The 22,490-nt window shown below is 49.8% G+C and overlaps 6 protein-coding genes across 6 annotated transcripts; 3 read left to right on the top strand and 3 right to left on the bottom strand.

Annotated features, from left to right (window-relative positions):
- Positions 1-5,640: 5,640 nt before the first annotated feature.
- On the top strand, positions 5,641-6,499 carry J7337_005767 (uncharacterized protein; the record flags this gene model as incomplete). The annotated part of the gene is made up of 2 exons (XM_044823441.1): positions 5,641-5,703; positions 5,762-6,499. The coding sequence occupies 2 exons, from the start codon at positions 5,641-5,643 to the stop codon at positions 6,497-6,499; spliced, it is 801 nt and encodes a 266-aa protein (XP_044681932.1).
- Positions 6,500-8,009: 1,510 nt separating this feature from the next.
- On the bottom strand, positions 8,010-8,633 carry J7337_005766 (uncharacterized protein; the record flags this gene model as incomplete). Its single annotated transcript, XM_044823440.1, has 1 exon — positions 8,010-8,633. The coding sequence occupies one exon, from the start codon at positions 8,631-8,633 to the stop codon at positions 8,010-8,012; it is 624 nt and encodes a 207-aa protein (XP_044681931.1).
- Positions 8,634-11,973: 3,340 nt separating this feature from the next.
- Positions 11,974-12,939, top strand: J7337_005765 (uncharacterized protein; the record flags this gene model as incomplete). The annotated part of the gene is made up of 1 exon (XM_044823439.1): positions 11,974-12,939. The coding sequence occupies one exon, from the start codon at positions 11,974-11,976 to the stop codon at positions 12,937-12,939; it is 966 nt and encodes a 321-aa protein (XP_044681930.1).
- Positions 12,940-13,968: 1,029 nt separating this feature from the next.
- On the top strand, positions 13,969-15,060 carry J7337_005764 (uncharacterized protein; the record flags this gene model as incomplete). Its single annotated transcript, XM_044823438.1, has 2 exons — positions 13,969-14,617; positions 14,669-15,060. The coding sequence occupies 2 exons, from the start codon at positions 13,969-13,971 to the stop codon at positions 15,058-15,060; spliced, it is 1,041 nt and encodes a 346-aa protein (XP_044681929.1).
- Positions 15,061-15,522: 462 nt separating this feature from the next.
- On the bottom strand, positions 15,523-17,652 carry J7337_005763 (uncharacterized protein; the record flags this gene model as incomplete). Its single annotated transcript, XM_044823437.1, has 1 exon — positions 15,523-17,652. The coding sequence occupies one exon, from the start codon at positions 17,650-17,652 to the stop codon at positions 15,523-15,525; it is 2,130 nt and encodes a 709-aa protein (XP_044681928.1).
- Positions 17,653-18,937: 1,285 nt separating this feature from the next.
- Positions 18,938-20,590, bottom strand: J7337_005762 (uncharacterized protein; the record flags this gene model as incomplete). Its single annotated transcript, XM_044823436.1, has 3 exons — positions 18,938-20,114; positions 20,180-20,312; positions 20,365-20,590. The coding sequence occupies 3 exons, from the start codon at positions 20,588-20,590 to the stop codon at positions 18,938-18,940; spliced, it is 1,536 nt and encodes a 511-aa protein (XP_044681927.1).
- Between the last annotated feature and the right edge of the window lie 1,900 nt (positions 20,591-22,490).

Raw genomic sequence — 22,490 nt, 5'->3', positions numbered from 1 at the left:
TAAGATGATGGATGATCTTAGCTTCCAGTCACTACTGACGAAGATCAAAGGAAGAATGCCAAATATGGAACGAGAAAATGAGGTGAGGTGAGATAACGAGAGAATTGACGAGGCGCTGGTTGAGGAACAGGAGCACCTAGAGCCTGGAGGACCTTGCCCACTAACCTAGATGACGGGAGAGTGGAGAAACCCAGCCATAGAAGCCCAGAAGAAGCAAGTCCTGTCTGGTAGCCTGTCAAGGATTGAGAAGGAGGGAGGGGGCAGCATGTCCCGCTAGCAGCCCTCAACAGTCTCGAAGACACATTCATTCAGTGGCCCCAGTGATGCATTTCACAACCTGCAGTGGCCCAGCGGCCCGGGCCAACAGGCGCGCTTCCTTCCCTCCCTCCTCTCCACTCTACTCCACTCCACATTCAATGAGGTCGAGTCACCCAGCGAGTCGTCGAGTCCTTCCATTCTCAGTGAGGATTGGCGGTTCTGGTTTCTTGACACTGGACCACTGACGCAACCACAAGATGCCCCTGGGGGCCATTGGACTGATCCAATTCGTTTCCTGAGTGCTAGCTAAATCTGGACCTCTATTTCGAGTTGCAGTCTCTTGGCTTACTGGCTGACTGGTTCGTGCGCAGGGAAATTCAATGCAATAATGGAGGCTGTACTGTCCACATTATCGTAGCGCAAATGCCGAGTCTTATGAGGGGTCAACTGAATAAGCGGATAGGATCTTGCTAGAGCGTCTGGGTTTTCAAGGGCGCTTCCACATACGCAAGGGATGGTATTGAGTTCTTTGTCTATAGCTCGGCAAAGCTGGCTGGCTGGATTGTAAGCCGTTATGAATGTTCTATTGGACAGAGTCAGGTGTCTCAATCTCAGCCTAGAACTTGAGGCGTTTCCTCATACTGTGAGACAGTGCGACGAGTTGAAAGTTGAATGGATGTCGCGAAGGTGGAATTTGGGCAGATGCTTTCAATTCTGTAAGTATGCTGTATGGTATAGGATGCGGCCCCAGAACTCAGAGGCACCTTTGGGGAGTCAGTGGTATTCACACGCCTTTCCTTGATTGCCGAATAACGAAAAATGCAAGGATCATAGCTTGATCAAGACTGCTGGAAGAATGGCAAAGTGCCCCGCCTGCTCATATCGTTTGTGTGGTGGAATAAGTGCCTAGCCCCAATCAAGGTTGTCCAGATCGATTGATGGCTGGCTGAATGTCTCTTCGACATCCAAGTCTTCCATTGATTTGGGACTCAATGGCGATCCAATGCGATTGGATATCCTCACGTCGGTTACCCTAGCATTCTTGTCTTTGTCCTCTATATTCCTTTCAACGGACCATGCCGACTGAATCGCAATTCTGGAAGTCAACTTAAGTGCTTCGCATGACACGACCACCAAGTTTCTCATGCTTCCGGGGACAAATTCGCCGTGTTGAAGCGTAACCCTGCCGAGTTTGTGACAGAGCCACAATGGATGAATGACAACCCAGCTTGAGTTTCTGCACGCCAGCATAAGTGTTGCCTTGACCAGCCATTCAGGATCGAAAGCACCTCTCCCACCCCGTTCACTCACCTGCCTTTGCATGTCTCGATAATCGAATCAGGATCATTTGGCTGCAAGTCGTGCAACCAGAGCGATTACCAGCCTTTCTTCTTCTTCTTCTTCTTCTTTCAGTCTTGCGTCTTATCAGGGGCTACTAGGATATCTAGGCCGGTAATTCGGCATACTGCGTCCATCCATCGACTCTTGCTTGGGTAGATTGTCCAATGCCTGAGCCTGCACTTGATTTCATACGTGGACTTCAACGAATAACTGATTCCCAGTCAACTCGCCGTGACCAAGTTACCATTTTATTGACAGGGTCCAGACATGCTCGATGCACCCCTTAGGATAGCAGGCTCTAACAAACAATCTCGACAGGTTTCAAACCGTTGGCCTCACACGTCTCAGATTCGGCCCTGCAAGCGGACGTCGGCGTAGCTGATTCATGAGCGCATGCAAATGGTTTTGACGACATGATATCACAAGGACTCTCTGTGCCTGACTAGTTCCTGCCCCTGCGTCGTGCAAGCGGTGTTTGTTGATCAAAACCCCCATAGCCTCAGGTGGATGACGACTATGAGAGTCGGTTACCCTGGAACATAAAAGAGCGATATTACCTCCGACGTACGAAGCTTTGTTCTTGATACATTAAGAACACAACGTCAAGATAGGATGAGACGCTACAGTAGCGTGCGTGTGTGTGTTGGGGTTTCCAAATATACCCAAAACCAATACTCATGATATTATCAAGTCGTCGTTTCGCGCCTGTGAATATATTACTGCCTAGGTACTATGTAAGGAGCGAAGATAATGCGTCACGGCAGCCAATAGACCCCAAGTACTGGAAGGAGATTACTGAAGAGTCATACATGCCTATGAATAGGTAGCCTGTACATTAAACATACAGCCTCGCTGAAACATATAAGTGATCATAGCTGTTCCCATAGGCCGAACAGCGTAATAACACTGAACCTTGATATGAGGTGTCAAAATAAACATAGCAGAGAGCACCCTAAGCTTAGGCTAAATTTGCCCAATATTTTCATCGTTTAGGATCAAGGTCCCGAGTTTTCTCCCCTCCCTAGGATGGATATACCTTCTCAACCTACCTTATCCATAATAATTATGAATATTCTACGGATAGCAGTGCATTGTTTATCATTTTTAGCAATCAAGCGGACTACCCTGCAGCCGTTCCCAGATCATCGCATTTCCTTAAAAGCTTGCAAAGGTCAGGCCTCAACATACTAACATAAAGTGTATAGGTACTCAGCACCACGACGTAGTAGGCGAGACATCCGACAACCTGTAAGTTTGCATATGTAGTCTTATACTTGTAGTTGAACGATCGTCCTATTGGAATATCCAACAAGCCCGGGAGGTTCCTGGACTAAACAGTCACTAATAAAACAAGCAGTGTAAATCGCTGTATTGTATGTATGAGCAGTAGATCCTTCGGCGTATGAAACGAAACAAGGAGAATTGCCTCCAGTTGACTGTGTTTGGAGACCAGAATACCACCTACCAGCCTTCACGCCGGCATCCATGCGACAGTCTACAAACCCCAATAGTTTGGGATGAGAAATGATCTGCCAGGTTTGCCTAATCAAACCTGCTGAAAACCCACGTGCGAGAATGAGGAAACCATTGGTATCACCAACTCCATCTCACCGTAGAGTAGCGGCACAATTTTCTGCAGCACCGTAGATCTACACTTGAGCCAAACACTTCCTTGTTCCAGCTCTCAGACCACCCACTATTTGCAAGGCTCGAGCGTCATGACAGTACGCCGAAAGGGCTGCTCGGGTTGATAGACCCCCACTCACTGATGCAGCCTGGGCCAAATCGACAGGGCAGTTCGATAAGCTTACATAGAGTGCAAACATGCAGAGCTTTTCCAGTCGCTGGACTCAACAGCAAATCCCCGCAACGAAGGGCTCTGGCCAGGATTTCGCTCCCACGAGATCTTGGGATCCAGAAGGGTCACCGACCACTATGTTGGCCACCATCGCGTTCGTTATCTGTTCTTGCTCACAATGGGCTGATTATCGCAAGAATCGAGGTGAGTGGTCATTCAGCCTGATCTTGCAGTAACTGCGTGCGGGGACGAGGTGCGCTGATGGCGACAAAGATACGAGCCGCCGTTGGATTTGTATGGCCAGCCTTGTTAATTCCCTCAACTTGAGTATGTATTATGCCTTGTTGTCTAGTTCTGTCCTGGCCATACCCGCAGAATGTTGACGCGCCGATGTCACCTGAATAAAGGCTAGACGAACAGCTCACGTTATGTGGCGTTTGCGAACCGATGGTGAAGTCAAACCTACTGTTCATCACGGATTTCTCCATGGGCCGATTCCCACAATAGAGCCGGAGGCCCTGGTGCGAACCCGAACGGAGGCTTCACGTTATATTTATCAACGTCGCCAGGCCCAGTTCCCTAAAGGTTACTGGTAGATGGGGCCTGACGCTAGAATCTGAGGCTGAGTGCCGATGAGGCTGTGGCTATGATGCTAAGGGCAAGCCACAAAGCCCTAGGTCCCGACGGGTAGCTTTGAAGCTGGTAAGTTTGCACAACCCTGGCAACGTTACTTTGAGAAAGTTTTTGCTAGCCTTTTGCGCACCCCTGCCAATGAGAGTTGCCGACCGTCACCGGTTCTCTTTTTCATTTTCTAAGGATACTGCAAGGGAAAGAAAGAAAGGGTGTGATCAATACGAATCAGCAAACTGATATCGAATTGATGTCCGAATGTAGATGGAACAGACGGCCGCACCTTGTAAAAGGGAAGGGCAAAGAGAGGTTACAAAGAGAGGGCTATTGGCTATTGGGCTATTGGTAATGGCCACTTGCCCACTGAGTCACAATCACTCAGCAATTGGTCGTGTTCTTGATTTGCATGGATGATGACAAGAACCGATGCATCTCCAGACTGCGTCACTCAATCACCCGGTTAAACATACATACCTAGGTCACCCATGGAGATCTGTTTGGGGGATCCATAATCCAAATTTGGATTCGGAGAGCACGAGATTCGGAGGTTAAACCACGATGAAGTCATCGGACGCTGGAGGCCGTTGAAACATTCCAGCTATTTTGGTTGCTTCTACCAGCAATCCGGGGACCTGCCAGCCTGCTCTGAGGCTCAGCTCAGATGGACGGGCTCCATACTCGTGGCCCGGCAACCCCGGCGCTGGGCATAGGGCAGGTGGCGGACCGCTAGCTTGGGCAACAGAGCGCCATTTTCCAAGAATAGCCCTTGTCAATTCGTGGTGGCAGCCTTACACATCTGATTGACCCGACGTTACGTCCGCCATCGTCAACTGGATGTTTAAGCTTTCCCAAGAGATCGAATCGTTACATACTGACATAGCCACACATACGCTTAGGTTTCTGGTTATGCCACTCCGTTCTAGACCCTCCGGCCGCTGTACTGTATATACGAAATTCTCCAACCGGGGTGCATTGCCAGCCAAGTCTTTGGATTGCTCTTGACGGTCAGGTCAAGACAGAATTTGAAATGGTAAGCTTGGTGAGCCCAACAGCCATCACCGTGGGTCCTGTATGCAGAGATTTGCTCTAGACTTTGCTAGGTGCAGTAGCTGTGGACATGGCATGGCCCGCTGCTGGTTGACGACGATAACGAGAGCCAAGGAAGTAACATGGCTCTTTTGGGTCTGTCTTCCTCTTTGGGACATGGGGGGAGTGCCGTGAATGGTGGTTTACAGCTGTCAGCAATACGGAGATCCAGGGTCTTGGCACCGGACAACCCACACCTCGTATCCATATCGCCATTTTCAACAGCCACTTCGCCATGGGCTTATCATCAGCCCTGCTCACAAGAGCTAGTCTCGTCATTGGCTTGGAATAGAATCGAGTTGACGAAGACTTTAGTCGGCTCCGCTCTATCTCGCTTACCTACCCAACAAATTAGGCCACCAGGTCGACGAGATATAAGAAATGCTCTGCCTCGCCTTCAGCCCCTTCTCTCATCATATACACCATCGTCCTTCGTTCAAAGATTAGCTCTGTCGATCTAGGATCTAGATACCTTGACAAAGTACATTCGTTTAAACAACCACAACCACTAAACACCAACCACTATCATGAGGTCTTCGGGAATCATCGTCGCTGCTGCTGCGGCTGTCGCCAGCGCTCACTACGAGAACGTAAGTTGCAATGGATACTGTTGAGGTTTCGAAACTTGTACTGACTTACATGACCTAGCCTTCTGTTGGCTTCACCACTGTCTACACCCACCCAGCCAACGTCACCAAGCCTACTGAGTACACTACCAGCACGGTCTACAGCACCAAGACCTATACCATCACCCAGTGCCCCCCTACTGTTGTCGACTGCCCCGTGGGCCATGTCACTACCGAGACCATCGCCGTTTCCACAACTGTCTGCCCTGTCACTGAGGTCCCTACTGAGCCCAGCAAGCCTCATGAGCCTGTCTACCCCAACCCTACTGAGCCCAAGCCTCATGAGCCTGTATCTACTCACCCGGGCCAGGATGTTATCACCAAGACTCAGACATACGCCTACCCTCATCCTACCAACCCTGGCCAGAGCGTGACCAAGACCATCACTTACACCGTTCCCAAGGACCATGGCCACAACGCTACTGCTGTCAACCCTCCTCCTCATACCTATCACCCTGTTCCTACTGGTGGTGCTCCCGTCTACCATAATGGAACCACACCCGGTTATCCCGGTACCCATGGTGGAAAGACTCCTCAGGGTGAAGAGAGCGGCAACGATGATGGCACTGACAGCGGATCCCATGGTGGCAGCAGCAGCGGCAGCGGCAGCAAGGGAGGCAACGGTGGCTCTGAATCCGAGGACCACGAGCCCTCGACTTCCTCTGATGTTCCCGAGACTGTCCAAACTGCTGGAGCTCACATGAACGCCGTCACTGGCCTGCTCGTTATCGTTGGCTTCGCCGCCGCCTATCTGATCTAAGATGGGCACTAACCACAACACCTTTTTGTCTACAAACTTCTTACGATCCTTACATGATGCATGAAAGCATAGCATTTGGGCATGATTTGATTTTGTTTGCGAAAGCGAACGGCGTTTACACACTGGGGTTATTTCCGCTATGGATACCAATGGATTGGGCCTAGCGATGACGGGATTGGGGATGCATTATATGAGATCCGAAAGCACATGCACACGACTTATATATACTAATTTCTACATTTAATACTAGCGACCATTCATTTAGACTAGACTTTGATTCACATTATACCTAAAAGGGTGCTTTATTTTTATTATTTTTATTTTTTTTATATAAAATATAGACGGTTGCTTAGACACATATACTATTCCACTTCCATTGATCTTGATTTGCTGCACTAAAGCAAAACTCATCTGAAACATAAAATCATTACTGGGTCTGAGGATATGGAATACTGTCTCGTATTTTAGGTCCGACGTCCAAGCAATCGGTAAACATGAAACCTAAAGCGCCAACGACTCAGTGCTATGCTTTGCTGCAGAACGTATTGAAAACCCAGGCCTGTGGCACGTCTTGTTCGTTTTCACAGTCACTCATGTAACTCAAATAAAGCGCATATCGAAACATAACCTCCCTCACCTCCTCTTTGCGTATCCTTCTCCCCACTCCGATCTGCCAGTTATCTATATCCATCTTGACCCCATTTGCACCCATTTCCACAGCCCATGACTGTCCACGCAAGCCAGCCCACAGCGCCATTAGGAATGATTCGTCAATGTGTAGGTTCTGTGGCACGCCGCATCTTGGTGACCAGATCGACGGTCGCCGACGGCGTCGTTCTGGGTCTCGCGCGATCGTCATAAGAGTGTCTTGAGCAACGACCGGATCAAGAAATGATACAAGTACTTCAAAGGTTCTCTTTGCAAGTATGGTGTTGAAGAACCGGGAAGCCAGACGGACTTGCTTAAGAGCCGGGGCTTGGAGGTTGTCAAGGATCTGAATAACGATTTCTGTGGGGAGCGTTTCCATTGTAACGGGCCGCAGGGGAGCCATCGTAAAGGGTTCAGTACTGTGTCGTCAAGTATGCGGAGTGAGTGAAGACGAGGATAATGAAAAACCGAAGTGGTAACCTTCACGATAATGAATGGCTATGCCCTGCTCTATGTACCTCCCTATTTGCGAATGATCTTCCGACCTGATGTCTTGCCTGTACTACAAACTCCCAATCCGTAAAGGTTCTCATGTGAGACAGCCAACACAGTCGACGTAGATCCACCGATTTGGTCGAGTACAAGAGAGCCAATTGGCTCGTAAGCCCTAAGGTCTCTCGTAAGGGTTCTCGTAAGGCTTGCGGGGACGTAAGCCGACCAGACTGACTGTGCTTTTAGTCTATACCTAGGTATGGGAAGTCTAGAAGTGTAAGATGCCATCCATATTTAACTGTACTCGACTAAGGCGGTGTTTTGTTTCCTTGACTTCGGGTCATATTCATAACTCGTTCAAAAAACCACTTTACTCGCTAGTCTCCTCTTGCCACCATGCCTTCATTAAACGTAACCTCTCCGTCCTCTCCTTAGCCATCCTCCTCCCTTCCTCTGTTTTCATCATGCCCTCGAGCAATAGGAGCTTGTCATCAAAATGCTCCATAGTGTTCTCCAATGTCCGACTCTTGGCACCTCCAAATGCGAACGTCCTCGCAATGCCTACGGCGCCAATGGCATCTAGGCGGTCGGCATCCTGAACAACGGCCAGCTCCGGATACTTGCCCACAAGCGCCTGTGTCCGCGCCGGGTCCTTGACTTCGGAGGAGTAGCTGACGCCGAGGCAGATGGCCTGGACGGTGTCGGCAAGGGCCTGCGGTGCACCAAAGGACACGAGCACGGATGCTACCATGCGAGAAGGGTCCTCGCCGGGGCGGAGGTACTTCTTGTCGCCAACGTCGTGGAGCAGTGCGGCCAGCGTGACCAGATCTTGGCGGGTTGAAGGGGTACGAGACTGGATATGCTGCGAGAGACGGAGGACACGCTTGATATGGTTGAAGTCGTGCGATGCGTCATACTTGGACATATATTCCTCAACATAATTTGTCACTTTGCCAATAAGGGCGTCATCAACTGACCAGTCTTGGGTAGTCATTATGTGAAGTCTGTAACCTGAGATGGCTATGCCTGTAAGTAAGACGGTAGATTTGGCGTTTCCAATAGAGGAAACGTGTCGCAATATCTTATGGTAACCTGGAATTGTCCGGAGGATGACTGAAGCACGGAATAGTGGAGGATCGAAATTAAGACCCTAAGATTCTATGCCATCAAAACTGACCCTAGACACGAAATGGTACTCCTACCAGCCTTTGTAACCCAGCACTCTGATTTGAGTATCTGCTGTAAGGATCGTATAACGCAATCTTTAGAGAGGAAGTCCAAACAGATGCCTGAGGTCGAATATATGACGCTTGTCCAGAGGACGACGCGACGGCCCGACGTGAATGAAGGATAATCTGGAAACAAAACGGGTCCCCACGTGACAGGTCACCGGAATTCCAAATGGGACTCATACCTCATGAATAAAGTCACCTGTGTTTCATTCCCGCCAGACAAACTATTCGACAGAGGTCTTAACTGTGGTCTCTCATTTGATGATTACCAGCACCTCTATTCCTTCTTTTGCTTCCTTCAAGAAACATTATCCACCAGGAACACAAAGTTTTTGCCTGGAACTGCAGCCCTTTGCCCACATTTCACCGCTTGCCCGCCTAAATGCCTCCTAGGTATCTATATGTACCAAGTCAGGTCCTGTATATGAGTGCATGAATCTCAACTCGTGCCACGATATAGGCATTGACTCAGCTGAAACATGATTCAAATGTCTAATAATAGATATCCAGTATACTGTCAAAGCCTAACATTACTCGTCACTTGTAGGCTGTTATGATTATGCTAGATACACTGAATTTATGCTATGAAGCGTATCCATGTGTGGGTATTATTCTTCATGCACCCAGGACAAAAGCATATTGATACGAGCAAAAAAATGTCATCCGAGAGAAAGTTCGTGGCATACAAGGCCACCTAAGTGTAACCTTCTGCCAAGTGATTGCCATGCGCTGTGGGAAAGCAAGTTGCTATACTGTCAATGCAGTATCAATTAGAATGACAAGAGCCCAGACTCGCTGCTCGACATACCGATTACTCATTCGATCAAGGAGAGGAAAGGTCACGCTCTGACCGAGGTTCCGCAACGGGGAACTTTCAGCTGTGCCTATCGTGAAGTCCCCCTCTTTCAAAAGGCAGCCATCACGGGGAACAACTTGGTTTACCCTGGCCTCTCGCGGTGTCAGAAGACTTACAGAAGTACCTTGGTGATTATATCAGGGGGCAAAAATAAAGTGTCCAAAGTGCCTGCTGAGTCCATACTGTATTGTATTAATACAGTCTGAGCCTTTTTGTCGTTTGGGACTTCAGTCCTAACCTTGTAAATAGAGTCACTCGGTGGTGGGTGACTTCGTGTATGTGTGACGGACCTCACATACCCGCCGAAGCTAAAAGGCATAGCATGCATGGAGATGGATTAGAGAGGACCGATGCTACCGATGCTAGACCCGGGAAGGTAGAAGGCATCTGGCACACGCGGACGGGCCGTAGAGGGGGAGATGGGGATAGTACGCTTAGACCCATTATGCTTATCGAACGGGAACCTGGCTTGGCATATTTCATTTTTTCTTTGAGCCAAGGTCATCTCAATGATGGCCCGTGGCTTGTTATCAGAGATTTCAGTCTGCATACGAATGAGGAGCCTGTAGGGGATGCGAGTAGAGGTGGCTGGATAGGTAGGTAGGGGGATACAGATAGACGAGGCCTCGATAGGTATGTATGTACCTTGTAGGTGAAGGCCACCGCCAATTCGCATACCTCTCTCTTCTGGGCCATGTGCAGTACCTCTGTAAGCGTAGCGCAGACGCGGCAAATCCACACTACCATTGTCGACTTGCATCTGAAGCGTGATATGGCGTACATGCTATCGCCAATACGACAACAGTGGAGCATACAGTTCCGCCGTGATTCTGAGAGCAAATCCATCTAGGTAAGGTAGTGAGTCAATTATTGACTCGTCCAATTCTTCAAGCCGGCCGCATGAACTCGAGGGTTGCACTACAGTTCGCCCGACTAGAGAGCGGCCCAATAATGGCCAGAGGTGTCAAGCGGTGCGGTGCAAGTCAGAGGCAGAACATTAAGGCAGATGCGAGGCAAGGCGATGTGATGCGATGCGATGCGATGCGATGTGCGATGAGCATACAGTAAGTAGGCTTTTGCATGATCCATAGATTACAATGTACTGCTGAGGCCACGAGAGCCGACAAATCTGGTGTCTAGGCCGTACAAGAAATGACACTGATGTTGCGTCCTTGCATGGCTGAAATGCAAGTGGTTGATGTGAGATGTGGTTGACGACTGTTGGTAATTGGCCGGGCCTGCAGCGTGACGAGAGGTTGGATCTAGCGGTGCCACAAGCCAATGACGGCGTTGGAATAGACGCTCTACGGGGGTCGCTCTTTGGGCGTGTTTGCCTGTTTAGCGGTAATGGGTTCCTGATTGGCGCAGTGTTTCCCCCCGCTCTGGGACTGCTTCTAAATATCGCAGCATTTAGCATGGGTTGTGTCCCACTTTTGATGCACGCACTTAGTTGATCCACACTTGCTTAACCGCCCACGCTTGTCCCGGGAGGGAAGAGGGAACCGTTCAATTGTGATGGGTCGAGTGATAGTAGATGACATGAACTCGGCATTTCCTTGTCTGCAGCCCGTGATTGGCTGTCTCTGAAGTTGAAGAGTCCCTGTTTCTTGTAAATCTGTGTGTGTGTATGTGTGGGCGTAATTCGTAATTCACACGGACGGCAACAGATGTTATTGTCAATCAATACATCGGGCCCATCACAATTATCTGTCCATCCACATGATGATGGGTAAGGAATGGATGGATATTGGATCCATGGATCCAGGCAGAATGGCTGTGGTCGCTGTACACGGCCGTTCCTTATAAACAGGACCAACACCCACCCCCAAAGCCTCTCTTCTTCTTTTTTCTCTTCTTCCTCAGCAAGTCCTTTTCAATCGCAAATCCTGTTTTTGTTCTTGGGTCTCTTACCCTTCCCCCCTTTGTGTTTTCGTTGTTCACTGTGGAGCCGGTCTCTACTACTATCTTTCTAATTTTCGTTGTCTCTAATCAAAGATATCCGTCAACTCCAAAGCCTACTCAATAAGTTGCTGGCCAGCTTAGAGACATCAGCCCTTTAACAATTATCCTGCTTTTTTTTTACTGCTCGTCCCGCCTGTTATAATCATCTAATTACAGAAATCACGGATTTCACTTGCTCGCGCCAACTATCAAACAATATTGCATTGATCAAACTTTCATTGTTCGCATCATCGACTCACCAAACAACCCAAACGCATAATTGAATCAAATCAACCCAAAGCAAAATGTCGGCTGTTCAACTTTCCTTCTCTCTCCGCGTCTCCTCTGGCGTCAAGACTGTCCACCTTCTCGGCTCTTGGGACGGTTATGTCGGTCAGCTCCCTCTCTCCAAGGACAAGTCCTCCTCCAAGTCCGGCTCCTGGAAGGGCACCTTTCGATTCCAGAACTCAACTCTTGAGGCTGGCCAACGATACTGGTACTACTACATCATCGATGGCTACCATGTTGCCCACAACCCTAGCGTCACCTCAACCATCGAGCCCACCACTGGCCGTGAGCTGAACGTTCTCGACGTTCCCACCGACTCCCACAAGTCTTCGTCCCACCGCTCTTCATCTTCCAAGTCTTCCTCCAAGTCGTCGTCTTCTTCTTCTTCCAAGTCCTCATCCAAGTCATCATCGCACAAGTCTTCCTCCAGCAGCAAGAGCTCTTCTCACTCCTCCAAGGACAAGGAGTCGCGATCCTCGCGATCCTCACGCCACAGCTCTAAGCTCTCAGTTGACATCCCCAAGGGTCGCCCCCTATCAATCTCCCAGATCCAGGCCCCCAAGCCCATGTCTCCCCATGCGACTAAGCACATCTTGGATGCTTCCTACTACGACAATGAGGAACTTGAGGAGCTTGCCGACCGCTTCGGCAGCGCCAACATCGAGGACGAGTTCATCACTGACTTCAGCACATCGCCAATCTCCTCCAGTGGTTCTTCTCTGTCCTACCGCTCCGACAGCTCCTCACCCAACTCGTCCCTCTCTGGCTACAGCACTCCCGGATCCGACGTCAGCTCTTGCACTTGCGAGCGCTATGGTATTACTCGCAAGGGCGAGCGTGTCAAGCTCGACTGCGGCGGATCCCGCTGTGGCTACGATGACGATAGTGACTCCATCTGCTCTAGTGGCAGTGAAGACGAGTATGAGTATGAAGAAGGCTCCGTCTCGCGCACCAGCTCTCGCCGCCACGGCGTGGTCGCATAAATGCGTCAGTGTGAGGAGGGCTCTGTGGCAACAGGTTGAGAGAACCTCTAGCCGTTCATTCTTTGAATCGGGCATCCCCTGGCAGCGCACTCGCGCCGGGATGACTCGACCTATGTTGTTGTGGTAATATCAGCAATCATTTCTCTGTTCCGACCTGCGTCACGCTGTCAGACGTGGATGGTACGCCGAGCTGGTCTCGTACGTTCCACCGCGACGATGCGTTGATCGTTAGCTAGGTCGATGCTGCGGCCGTTCGGCGCAGTCCTCTCAAGGCTGCGCAGACGTAATTTCTATTCCTCACTCTGTTGGTTCCTGAGTGAGCTGGGAGTTCTCGAAAGAGGCTGTCCCAGAAGCAAACAATGTCAACGCATGAGAAATCTCATCTGTCCTGATGATGAGATCCCGTTTCTTGCAGACAATATCTGGATGTGGTTCAGGGCCTGGCGATTGATGAAGGTCCAGACTAGCCATTACGAAGTATGAGGTGGATGATCAAGGACAGTCATGAACAACGATTTAATGAGTGAAATAGCTTAGCTGTCTAGGATAGATGACGATTGAATCTATTCATGAAACGAGATAAGAGGCTTTGAGTAACAGAGCAACGTGATGTACTAGGTAAAGCTATCGATTTCGGTCTTTCGGTTCAATGTTACTCCCCATCCATCATGTTACACCTCTAACAGTGGAGGCTAAGGTACTAAGGTAGGGTACCTACCTTAGGCCTTCAGGAGGCGAGGGTCCAATCTTATGGCGGGGTAACTCCCTATCATCTATTGGACATTCATGTATTGCCCAGCGGTAGTATCACAACTCATGTTCACCGTACTTGTAACGTCTTTTCTACATATAACATTGCATTGTATCTCTGGTTTTATGTAAGACGAGGCCTGAGATCACCAGTGATTTGTCTCAAATCTCATTAAGTGCGTCTCAATTTCTTCTTCAACCACGCTCCACGTACTTCCTTCATTCATTCGTCGAGCTTCACTTCACACGATCTCAAGTATAGCATCACCCAACGCAAATATGTCCGACGAGCAAATCATACTCCCCATCATCGACTCCCACATTCACCTCTACCCAGCGGCCGAAACCGACTCCCTCGCCTGGTACACCCCCGATGGACCTCTTGCCGGCCAACATTCCCTGGAAGAATACCGCGAAGCTACCTCTTCCGCACCGTCTCTCCTAGGCTTCGTCTTTGTCGAAACAGACCGCAAGAATGATGTTGAGTCTGGCGCAGTCGATGGCTCCGGCTGGGAGCAGCCTTTGGCTGAGGTCTCATGGCTCAAGCGTGTTGCGCTTGGTCAGCCGCGCGACGGAGAAGGCCACAGCCCCGAGGATGCAAAGTTATGCCTCGGTATTGTGCCATGGGCGCCGTTGCCAAGCGGGCCTGAGGTTCTAGAGCGTTATCTTGATCGAGTGAAAGAGGAGGCCGGCGATGCTTGGCCGAAGATCAAAGGGTTCCGCTACTTACTGCAGGACAAGCCTCATGGCACTATGCTGGACGATAAATTCATCGAGGCCGTCAAGCTTCTCGGCCGACGAGGCTTCACCTTCGATGTTGGCATTGATCAGCATCGTCGTGGAAAGAAGCAGCTCGATGAAGTGATCGAATTTGTTGACCGTGTTCACGATGGTGTTCCTGAGGAGGAGAAGGTCACATTGGTGCTAAGTTCGTGCAGCCCTTCTTTTCCCCTACTTCATTCTAACAGTTTATCCTTAGACCACCTCTGCAAACCCGACTTCAGCATCTATAACCTTACATCAGATCCCAGCTTCCACGCCTGGCGCACTGCCGTCTATACCCTCAGTAAAGACTCTCACGTCTATATGAAGCTCTCCGGTGGCTTCTCCGAGATGCCTGACTCCCTACGAAACCAAGACCCCAACCACATTTTCGAGGCTACTCTCGGTTGGCTCGGTATTGTCCTCGCCACCTTTGGCCCCGGCCGTATCATGTTTGGCAGCGACTGGCCTGTCTGTACTGTCAACACCGACAATGCCTGGCCTCGATGGTGCAGCATAGTTGAACGCATGTGTTGGATGGCTACACTGAGCGATGAAGAGCGCGCAATGATCTTTGGCGGTACGGCCAAGAAGGCTTATGGCCTCTAAGCCAAGGAACGGCATTGTCAGGGCAAATACTATATATATATATTAGTCTAAAGAAAGCTTCCTTAATGAGATATATGAGTGTAAATAAACTGAGATTCTTATAAGAAAAATAATCGCAACTCTTGATATTAACGGATCTCATGATTTACTCAAAGACGACTTTATATCCGGCCTCATGATAGAAGCTTCAAATCTCAGGAAGGAAAAGAAAATCAACTATGTTCGAGAAGAAACTCCAATCTACAACTAACATCCATTGTAAAATGCAACGCCGGGCTCCCATGACCATCAGTCGTAGAAACGTCAATAAACAATGTCATGTCAGGAATCTAGAGCAAGCTCGCGGCATCCCCCGAGCATATGCTATGCAGAAAAACAGGCTCCAGTCATACAGCTTTATGTGTCATTAGTTTCGCGTCCATCTGCCCCTTTGAGGCTCATCGTGTTTCTCCCCATCCAACATTACTCTGCTCCTCGTCCTCGGTAGTTGCCCATCTTCTCAATGGAGTTCATAATGCCGCTACGGGCCATAGCACCTGGACGAGGCAAGCCACCTGCGCTCTTTGTTCGCTCGTGAGGTGCTCGGAGTCCCGAACCTGGCGCGCGTAGTCCTGACGCACGACTGACACTGCTTCTAAAGTGATCTGCACTTCGTTTTGGCGTCTTAGTCTCAGGCTCCCGGTCATGTTGTCTCTCATAAGGGTAACGAGACGCAGACGGAGGCTGTTGAGCTTGTTGCTGTGGCAGAGGCTGAGGCTTTGGTGTCTGCGCAACAAAGCTCTGCATGCTCATCATCTCCTCGGCAAGTTGCACAAGCTCTCCCTTCTCTACGCGCTCCTTCTCCAGCATACTGCGCAGTGACTCGTTGTCGAGTTGTACTGTATGGACAACTGCCTCAAGTCGTTGGATATCAGCATTCAACTCCTTGATTGCTGCGCTGTCTCGGACTGCCTGGGCCTTGCGCTCGTCGGCCTCGATGCTGTCGGGCTCGACTCTGACCATTGTTGTGTCTCGGCAGACACGCATACGTTCGTTCTCCTCGACAAGTTCTCTGATCTTGCTTTCAAGCTCATGGACACGCTTCTCCCACCGCGTCTCGTATGACTTTTTCAGGGCAGTAACCTTAGATTCGTGCTTGCTCTTATAAAGAGCATGAAGCTCACGAGCCACCCGCTCGACTGCAATCTCAACTTCGTGATTGGTGTCGTTTGGGCTCTTGGGCTTTTCGGGCGACGACTTGTCGGTGTCTTTCCCGGCACGCATACCCGCCATCTTACTCTCCGCCTCTTGGTGCAACATCTCGGCTGCCTCACGTCGCTTCTCACTCTCTTCCAGCTTCTGTTCGAGCTCTTCCTGTTCTCTTTGGCTCTCCACGATTTCTTCTTTGGCCTTCCGCAAGACATGTTCCATCTCACGACCGCGGTTCTCCCAACCTTCTTTCTCAGCAGTAAGTTGCTCTTTGATAGAGCGTTCCTCGCGGAGCTGCTCCTGGGACTCGCCCACCCGCTTCTCTGCATCGCCAACTGCGGCCTTGAGCGATTGCACTTCGGCTTCCTTACCGCTCAATGAAGCTTTGAGTGAGCTGATCTCTGACAGAAAGTTTGATTTGAGAGACTCGAGTTCCCTCGCGGTGATGCTGGGAACGCTTCGAGGTGTGGGCATAGGGGGAATGTCAAAGTCGATGAGGTTGGCAAATCCGCCACGAGAAGGCGTCGCAGTCATATCAGGTGCTGTGCGAGATGGAGAAAGCCGGCCCTTGGCCAGTGACTTTTGGGGTGATCTCTGAGGAAAACGCAGCTGCTCTGTGAATTCCAGAAGATTCGTTGTGTTTCCCGAGTCGTGTCTCGCTCTGGCTCGCGACGTTCGTGATGGGGAGGGATCACCTCGTGTGTTTGCCCGAGGCGTGAGGCCACCCATATCGGACAGCTTGGTAGGACTTTGGCCGAGTTTGGCAAACATGGTTAGGTTGGGCACAGCTGAGAAGGTACTAAAGGTACTGATAGCTGTATCGTCAGGGCACATGGAATCATCGACCTCCATTTCTCCAGAAGGGTTTACGTTGATGGTGCCGGTAGTGACGTCCATATCGTCCAGGCCGTCTTCCAGGACGCTCTGCTCATCTTCAAAGATCTCAATTGCGCGCTTGAGGCCTTCATTTTGCCGCACTGCATCCTCTAGACTCATCGTGCTCTCTTGTGAGGCGGCGCGGGTTGTGTCGAGAGGGTTGCTGATCTTAACAGGAAAACGCTTCTCGGGAGACACCTTCCTAGGGCTGCGAGCGTTGGGGCTCAGTCTATCTGTTGGTCTTCCATCTCTCACCTCTCGCTGGTCAGTGAGGATCTTCAACGGTGACAGAGTTGCGCCGGAGAGGACTCGGGAGTGTCGTGATTTTGAGGGAGAATGGTTCTCCTGATCGGAAAATGCAGTATCGTTGAGGGCAGACACGAAAGGGGATGATCCCTGAGAGGGCTGACTCTGTGATTCGGAGGCCGCAGAGACTGTTCGTACCTCATAGGAGTCGTACCGCTGAGCAGTAGCTGGTGTCTGGATATTGAGATTTGAACCTTGGGTGGGCGACAGTGGTGTTTCCATTGTGATGCGCGCTGAATCAAGGAGATATGATAATCAAACAGTTAATGCGCGTAGTCACTGTTCTAGTTGGCAGGGGATATCGTTGACTTGATAGTCTGGTTCAAGCCACTTTGAGCAGTGTTAATTGTTTAGAAAGTCAAGTTCAACGGTCGCACGCTAACACCAAATATGTTGACTTTAGGTAGTTGACCAGACAACAACCAATAGTGGATCTCTCACGTGGTAATCATACCTTAGGTAATCATCATTCAACTACGGAGTACCTTCAACGTTAATACTAGGTTGCTGAGGTAAATAAATACCAACGTAGGTGATTATAGGCAAGAGGGCATAACATTCATTTCACTTACCGTTGCTTAGCTGCGTTATGACATGTCAATGTTTCTTTACCTCACAAAATTATTGCCAGAATGGCTTGGAACCTGAGCACTCCCTATGCCCATGTAAGTGCTTCGTACACTTGTTCTCACATCCATACATTTTGTAACAATCATCGCCATGACACACCTGCACAGGAATTTTGGCACGTATGATCCAACTCTCTAATTGTATCTATTCTTGAGAAGAAAAAAACAGCTTTTATTGTTCCCTCATAATTCGTTACCTAATAAAGCAACACTTCAAAAACACACACACATCGTCTGTGCTGGCCTTTTCTGAACCACAGTGAAACGCAAGCACATATGAAAAGAAGTGAAGAAATGAGAAATGTAAGATCGTAATTCATAATTCAGAGCCTTTCCCATAGGTTCCCTTCGGCGTCTTGACTTTCCAACATCTGGGCTAGCCAAGACAGCTCAGTAAACAAGGGTCCAGTCCAAACTCATCATTCCCGCCTGGGCTCATTACAGGCAGTACTGTCCCATAGTATGCGATCATATCGCATTTCGGAGTAAATCATCGAAGTAAGAACCTTGCTGCAGAGACTCTTTCCAGAAATTAAGCCTCCATGCAGACCGTGACTCATTAGTCATTGTATATCCGTGACAGAGCATGCTAGATCAACAAAAAATCGGAAGTCGTGTCGTGAACTCATCGGCATCATCTTTGCAATCAAGGGCTTTCCGATGAGGGACACTCCAGTGCCCAACAAAAAAGAAAGAAAAGAGTTCTTTTTAGAGAAAAAAGGAAATTGAGAGAATGTGTTTTCATGTCCCTGTTCGTCGGAGATGGGACGTATCATAATTTTCGCTTGCACTGTTCAATGAGTGCACGGGGGAGATGCCACTGTTCCTTGTAAAACGTCGACAACGAAACACCGGGAGTCATCTATCAGTCCTGGAAACTAACCGAAAGATTGCTGTCTTCGAGGAGCGCTAATGGCAGAAGGAGGCCGAGCGGCAGTATCGTACACCGGAGCAGAAGGATACGAAGGAGACGCAGCAACAGTGGATGCAGGCCGAGCCAAGTTGTCATAAACAGGAGCAGGGGCATAGGAGGGAGAGGTGCCGATGCTAGAATGAGGGCGATTCATGGCGTCATACTGGGGAGCAGGGACACTCGTCTCCATGGTCTTGTGTCGCTTCAGGTCGAAGTTGTTCAAGTGGTCATGTACATTTGGGCCAGGTCGTGGCGTCTCCGCCTCATCATCTCGTCGTTTGTATGGGCTCATGCCATTCATAACACCAGGCTGGCCATACCCGTTGTGCAGGGTGTAGAATCCGCCGGGAGAAACCATGCTGTCATTCGATGTTATGGTTTTACGCCGCTTTGCTTCGAAGTTGCCTGCAGAATCATGTCCATTGGGACTTGATCGGTGATCATCATCCTCATCTCGACCTCGCTTGAGCATACCTCCGTCTCCATTAGCAAGAGGCTGGTGATGAACGTTTGGTAAAGGCTGAGCATATGCATTTGACATACCAGGCATGCTACCAGGCATGTTGTTCATGGTGTCGTGTGCATTATGCGCTGACCTATGAACCTCATCGTCTTCCTCTCTACCCCGCTTGAGCATATCTCCTCCATTCTGCATAGGAGGCTGATGTACATTCGCAAGGGGAGGCTGTTGAGGGTAACCATTGGACATTGCGTGCATGTTACTCATAGGATCATGTCCATTGGAGACTGGCCGATGCAGGTCTTCTTCTTCTTCTCGTCCTCGTTTAAGCATGCCACCTCCATTAGGCATGGGGGGCTGGGAACCATTTGCGAGAGGCTGGGGAGTGCTTGCGAGAGACTGAGGACCATTTGCAAGGGATTGAGGAACGTAGCCTCCGGTTGGCAAGCCAGGCATCATTGGGTGATGCTGTCCAATTGAAGGCAAAGCATTAGGAGCAGGGGGTCTCTGACCACCGAGTCCTTCGTGCTTGCGGCGCTCGGCAGCTGCCATGACCTGACTGGTGCGGTTCGAGTTCGACGGATGATAAAGGAGTGCTCCGATATTGTGAACAAACAAGGGAAACAGGAGCTCTGTGATCTTCTCCTTGTTCGCAAAGTCTAGTGCACGGTCGTAAGGAATCCTAGACCATGGTTAGTTCAACATCCAGCAATGGGTCTACAGACCCAACTACATGGGGATACATACCAGACACCTTTCAAGTGCATGGGACCAATCTTGACGACGTGGCGAACCTTTTCGCTTTTCAAGATGCCGTCCCTTCGACCTCGAGTCATGCCAGCGACATTTAATAGTTTCGTGCCGTTTATCATGTGGTTATCTGTACTTAAGGTCAGCTGGTGTATAGGGCGCTTAGGGACAACAATTTTCACCTTCTCTCCGTGCTACACATATACCTCTAGCTTCCACCTGGAAGCAGAGGCTGCCTTCGTCTTCCCAGAGGGTAGCCGTGACTCTGGGCTTCATACCGGGGGGGTTGTGCTGGCCAGTTGTGTCGAAAGCGCCATTATTACTACTGTTACTGTAACCTGGCTGCTGCATTGCTCCTTGGTTGCTGAGCGCTGAAGGTACTGGCAATACATTCTGGGGCGCTGGCATAGGAGTGGAGACCGCGGTAGTTGGAGCACCATTCGTAGAATAGCCATAGCCGTACTGTGGTGTCGAATAATGAGGTGAATAATACATGTCTGGCTGGTGATGGCCTTGGTTCATCGCGGAGGTGTTGTTGTTGTTTTCAATGGGGGATAATGGGGTGCGGTTGGTCTCAAAAGTCGAGATACGGCGGTTGAGCACTCTCTGCTAGAGATAGAGAGAGGTAGGGCTGCCGTAACGTTAATATGGCAGCACAATTGCGAAGAGGAAGCAGTCGAGGAAGGATGACTGCAAACTCAAAGGAAGAGGAGGTGGACGGCAAAAGGGAAAGAGACCGGCAAAGAAAAAAAAAAGAGAGAGAGAGAGAAAAGAAATAGAAAGAAAAAAGGAAAAGGAAAAAAATCCCGAGAAGGTCAGGATCTTGGTGGTGAGGGCAGAATGAAGAGAAAGGAACAGAGGAGGCAGGTGCGAGGTACGTACCCTCAACTTGCTTGATCAATGGCCGTGGTAGAGGTACCCTCAGTACCCTCAGGGCCTTGAGCAATACCCGCCCCTCAGGCAGGCAGGTCGGGACGGGGGGGAGGGGGGGAAGACAGACGATGGGGGAGTGCACTTTGGCTTGGTGAGGAGTGTGAGGGAGTGTGGGGCATAAGAAACAGAAACAGAATCCATCCTTGGTGAGAAGGGAACGAAAGGGTGTGGCAGATATCCACCACAGATTTAATCCTATCAAGGGCAAAGAGGGGTTAATCCTTAGTTTAGTTAGTCTGGTTCAAGAGTAGACGAGAGGCAGGAGAAGAACATCATCCACAGATGAAGTCCAAAGCCATTTCTATGAGCAGACGAGAGGCGGAGAATGATAGAGGATATTCCAAAATCAAGGAAAGACTACTTCTTAGGTATGCAAAAGCTTTGAAAGGCCTGAATTGTATTGTTCATTTGACGAAATCATGCTCAACGGCCTGCGGCACTAAAAAGAACGACCATGCAGTACTGTACCTACCTTACCTTATGTATGCACACGCACCCAATATGAGTCTATTTGGGGTGCAGTGGACCACTTGCATGCTCTGCTCGTTCCTTGAACCTCACAGGTTTGTGTGCATGGCACAGAATTGTCACGGTTGATAAGGTCCAAAGCGATAAAGGAAAAGAAAACACCTAATTTCTAAGGCTGATCTCCCTCGCAATTGTTCGTGGGTAGCGAGTCTATCGTCTTTTTGACTTCCGAAAAACCGGCATACAAAATGGTCAACAATGAATTATCTCAAGAATGAACTTGAAAACCCTTCTCACCGTACGAGCCGACATCGCCCTTGACTTTTCCAGGTGTGTGCTGGCGTGGATCATGAAATAGACTATACTATCTTTGGCCTGACCACGCACGGTACGATGCATACTGTGTTATGCTTGGGTTCAAGCTGAGACTCAATGCTTGGGTACCCGCTGTCCTCAGCATTGAAGGCTTTTGATGATATCTCGTCTTTCCATGAGCACACAACCAGACATGACCCAGATGCATCGTGTTATTCCTAAAATATTCCGTCCTCCTCATCTCATTGTCTAGAAGTGGCCAGAGAAATATACAGCCTGTCCCTCCGCTTGCCGTATGTGCACTGGGCACTCTCCTGTCAACGCACAACAGAACCAGGGGACCATCCAGCTCGCAACCTGCACACAAACTCGGTGGAGGAAGGACTCTCTGTAGGGCGTTGTTGAAAGCTAAAGAGCGCTCCCAGCAACTTTGGTGGGTGGTGCGAGGGGTGCGGCTACAGGGGCAGAGGTATATCATTGGGGTGTAGCCAGAACAGCGTAGCACCATGCCACCTCAAAGTGCGTTGGGCGGAGGAGGGAGTTGATCATGGGTTTTCTCTCAGCGGTTGTTCGTACAGTTACCGACTGAGGT

This window comes from Fusarium musae, chromosome 4 (genome assembly GCF_019915245.1).
Source record: "Fusarium musae strain F31 chromosome 4, whole genome shotgun sequence".
NCBI classification, from domain to species: domain Eukaryota; kingdom Fungi; phylum Ascomycota; class Sordariomycetes; order Hypocreales; family Nectriaceae; genus Fusarium; species Fusarium musae.
The sequence above is the reverse complement of the archived record's forward strand: the minus strand, read 5'-3'. Positions and strand labels throughout refer to the sequence as shown.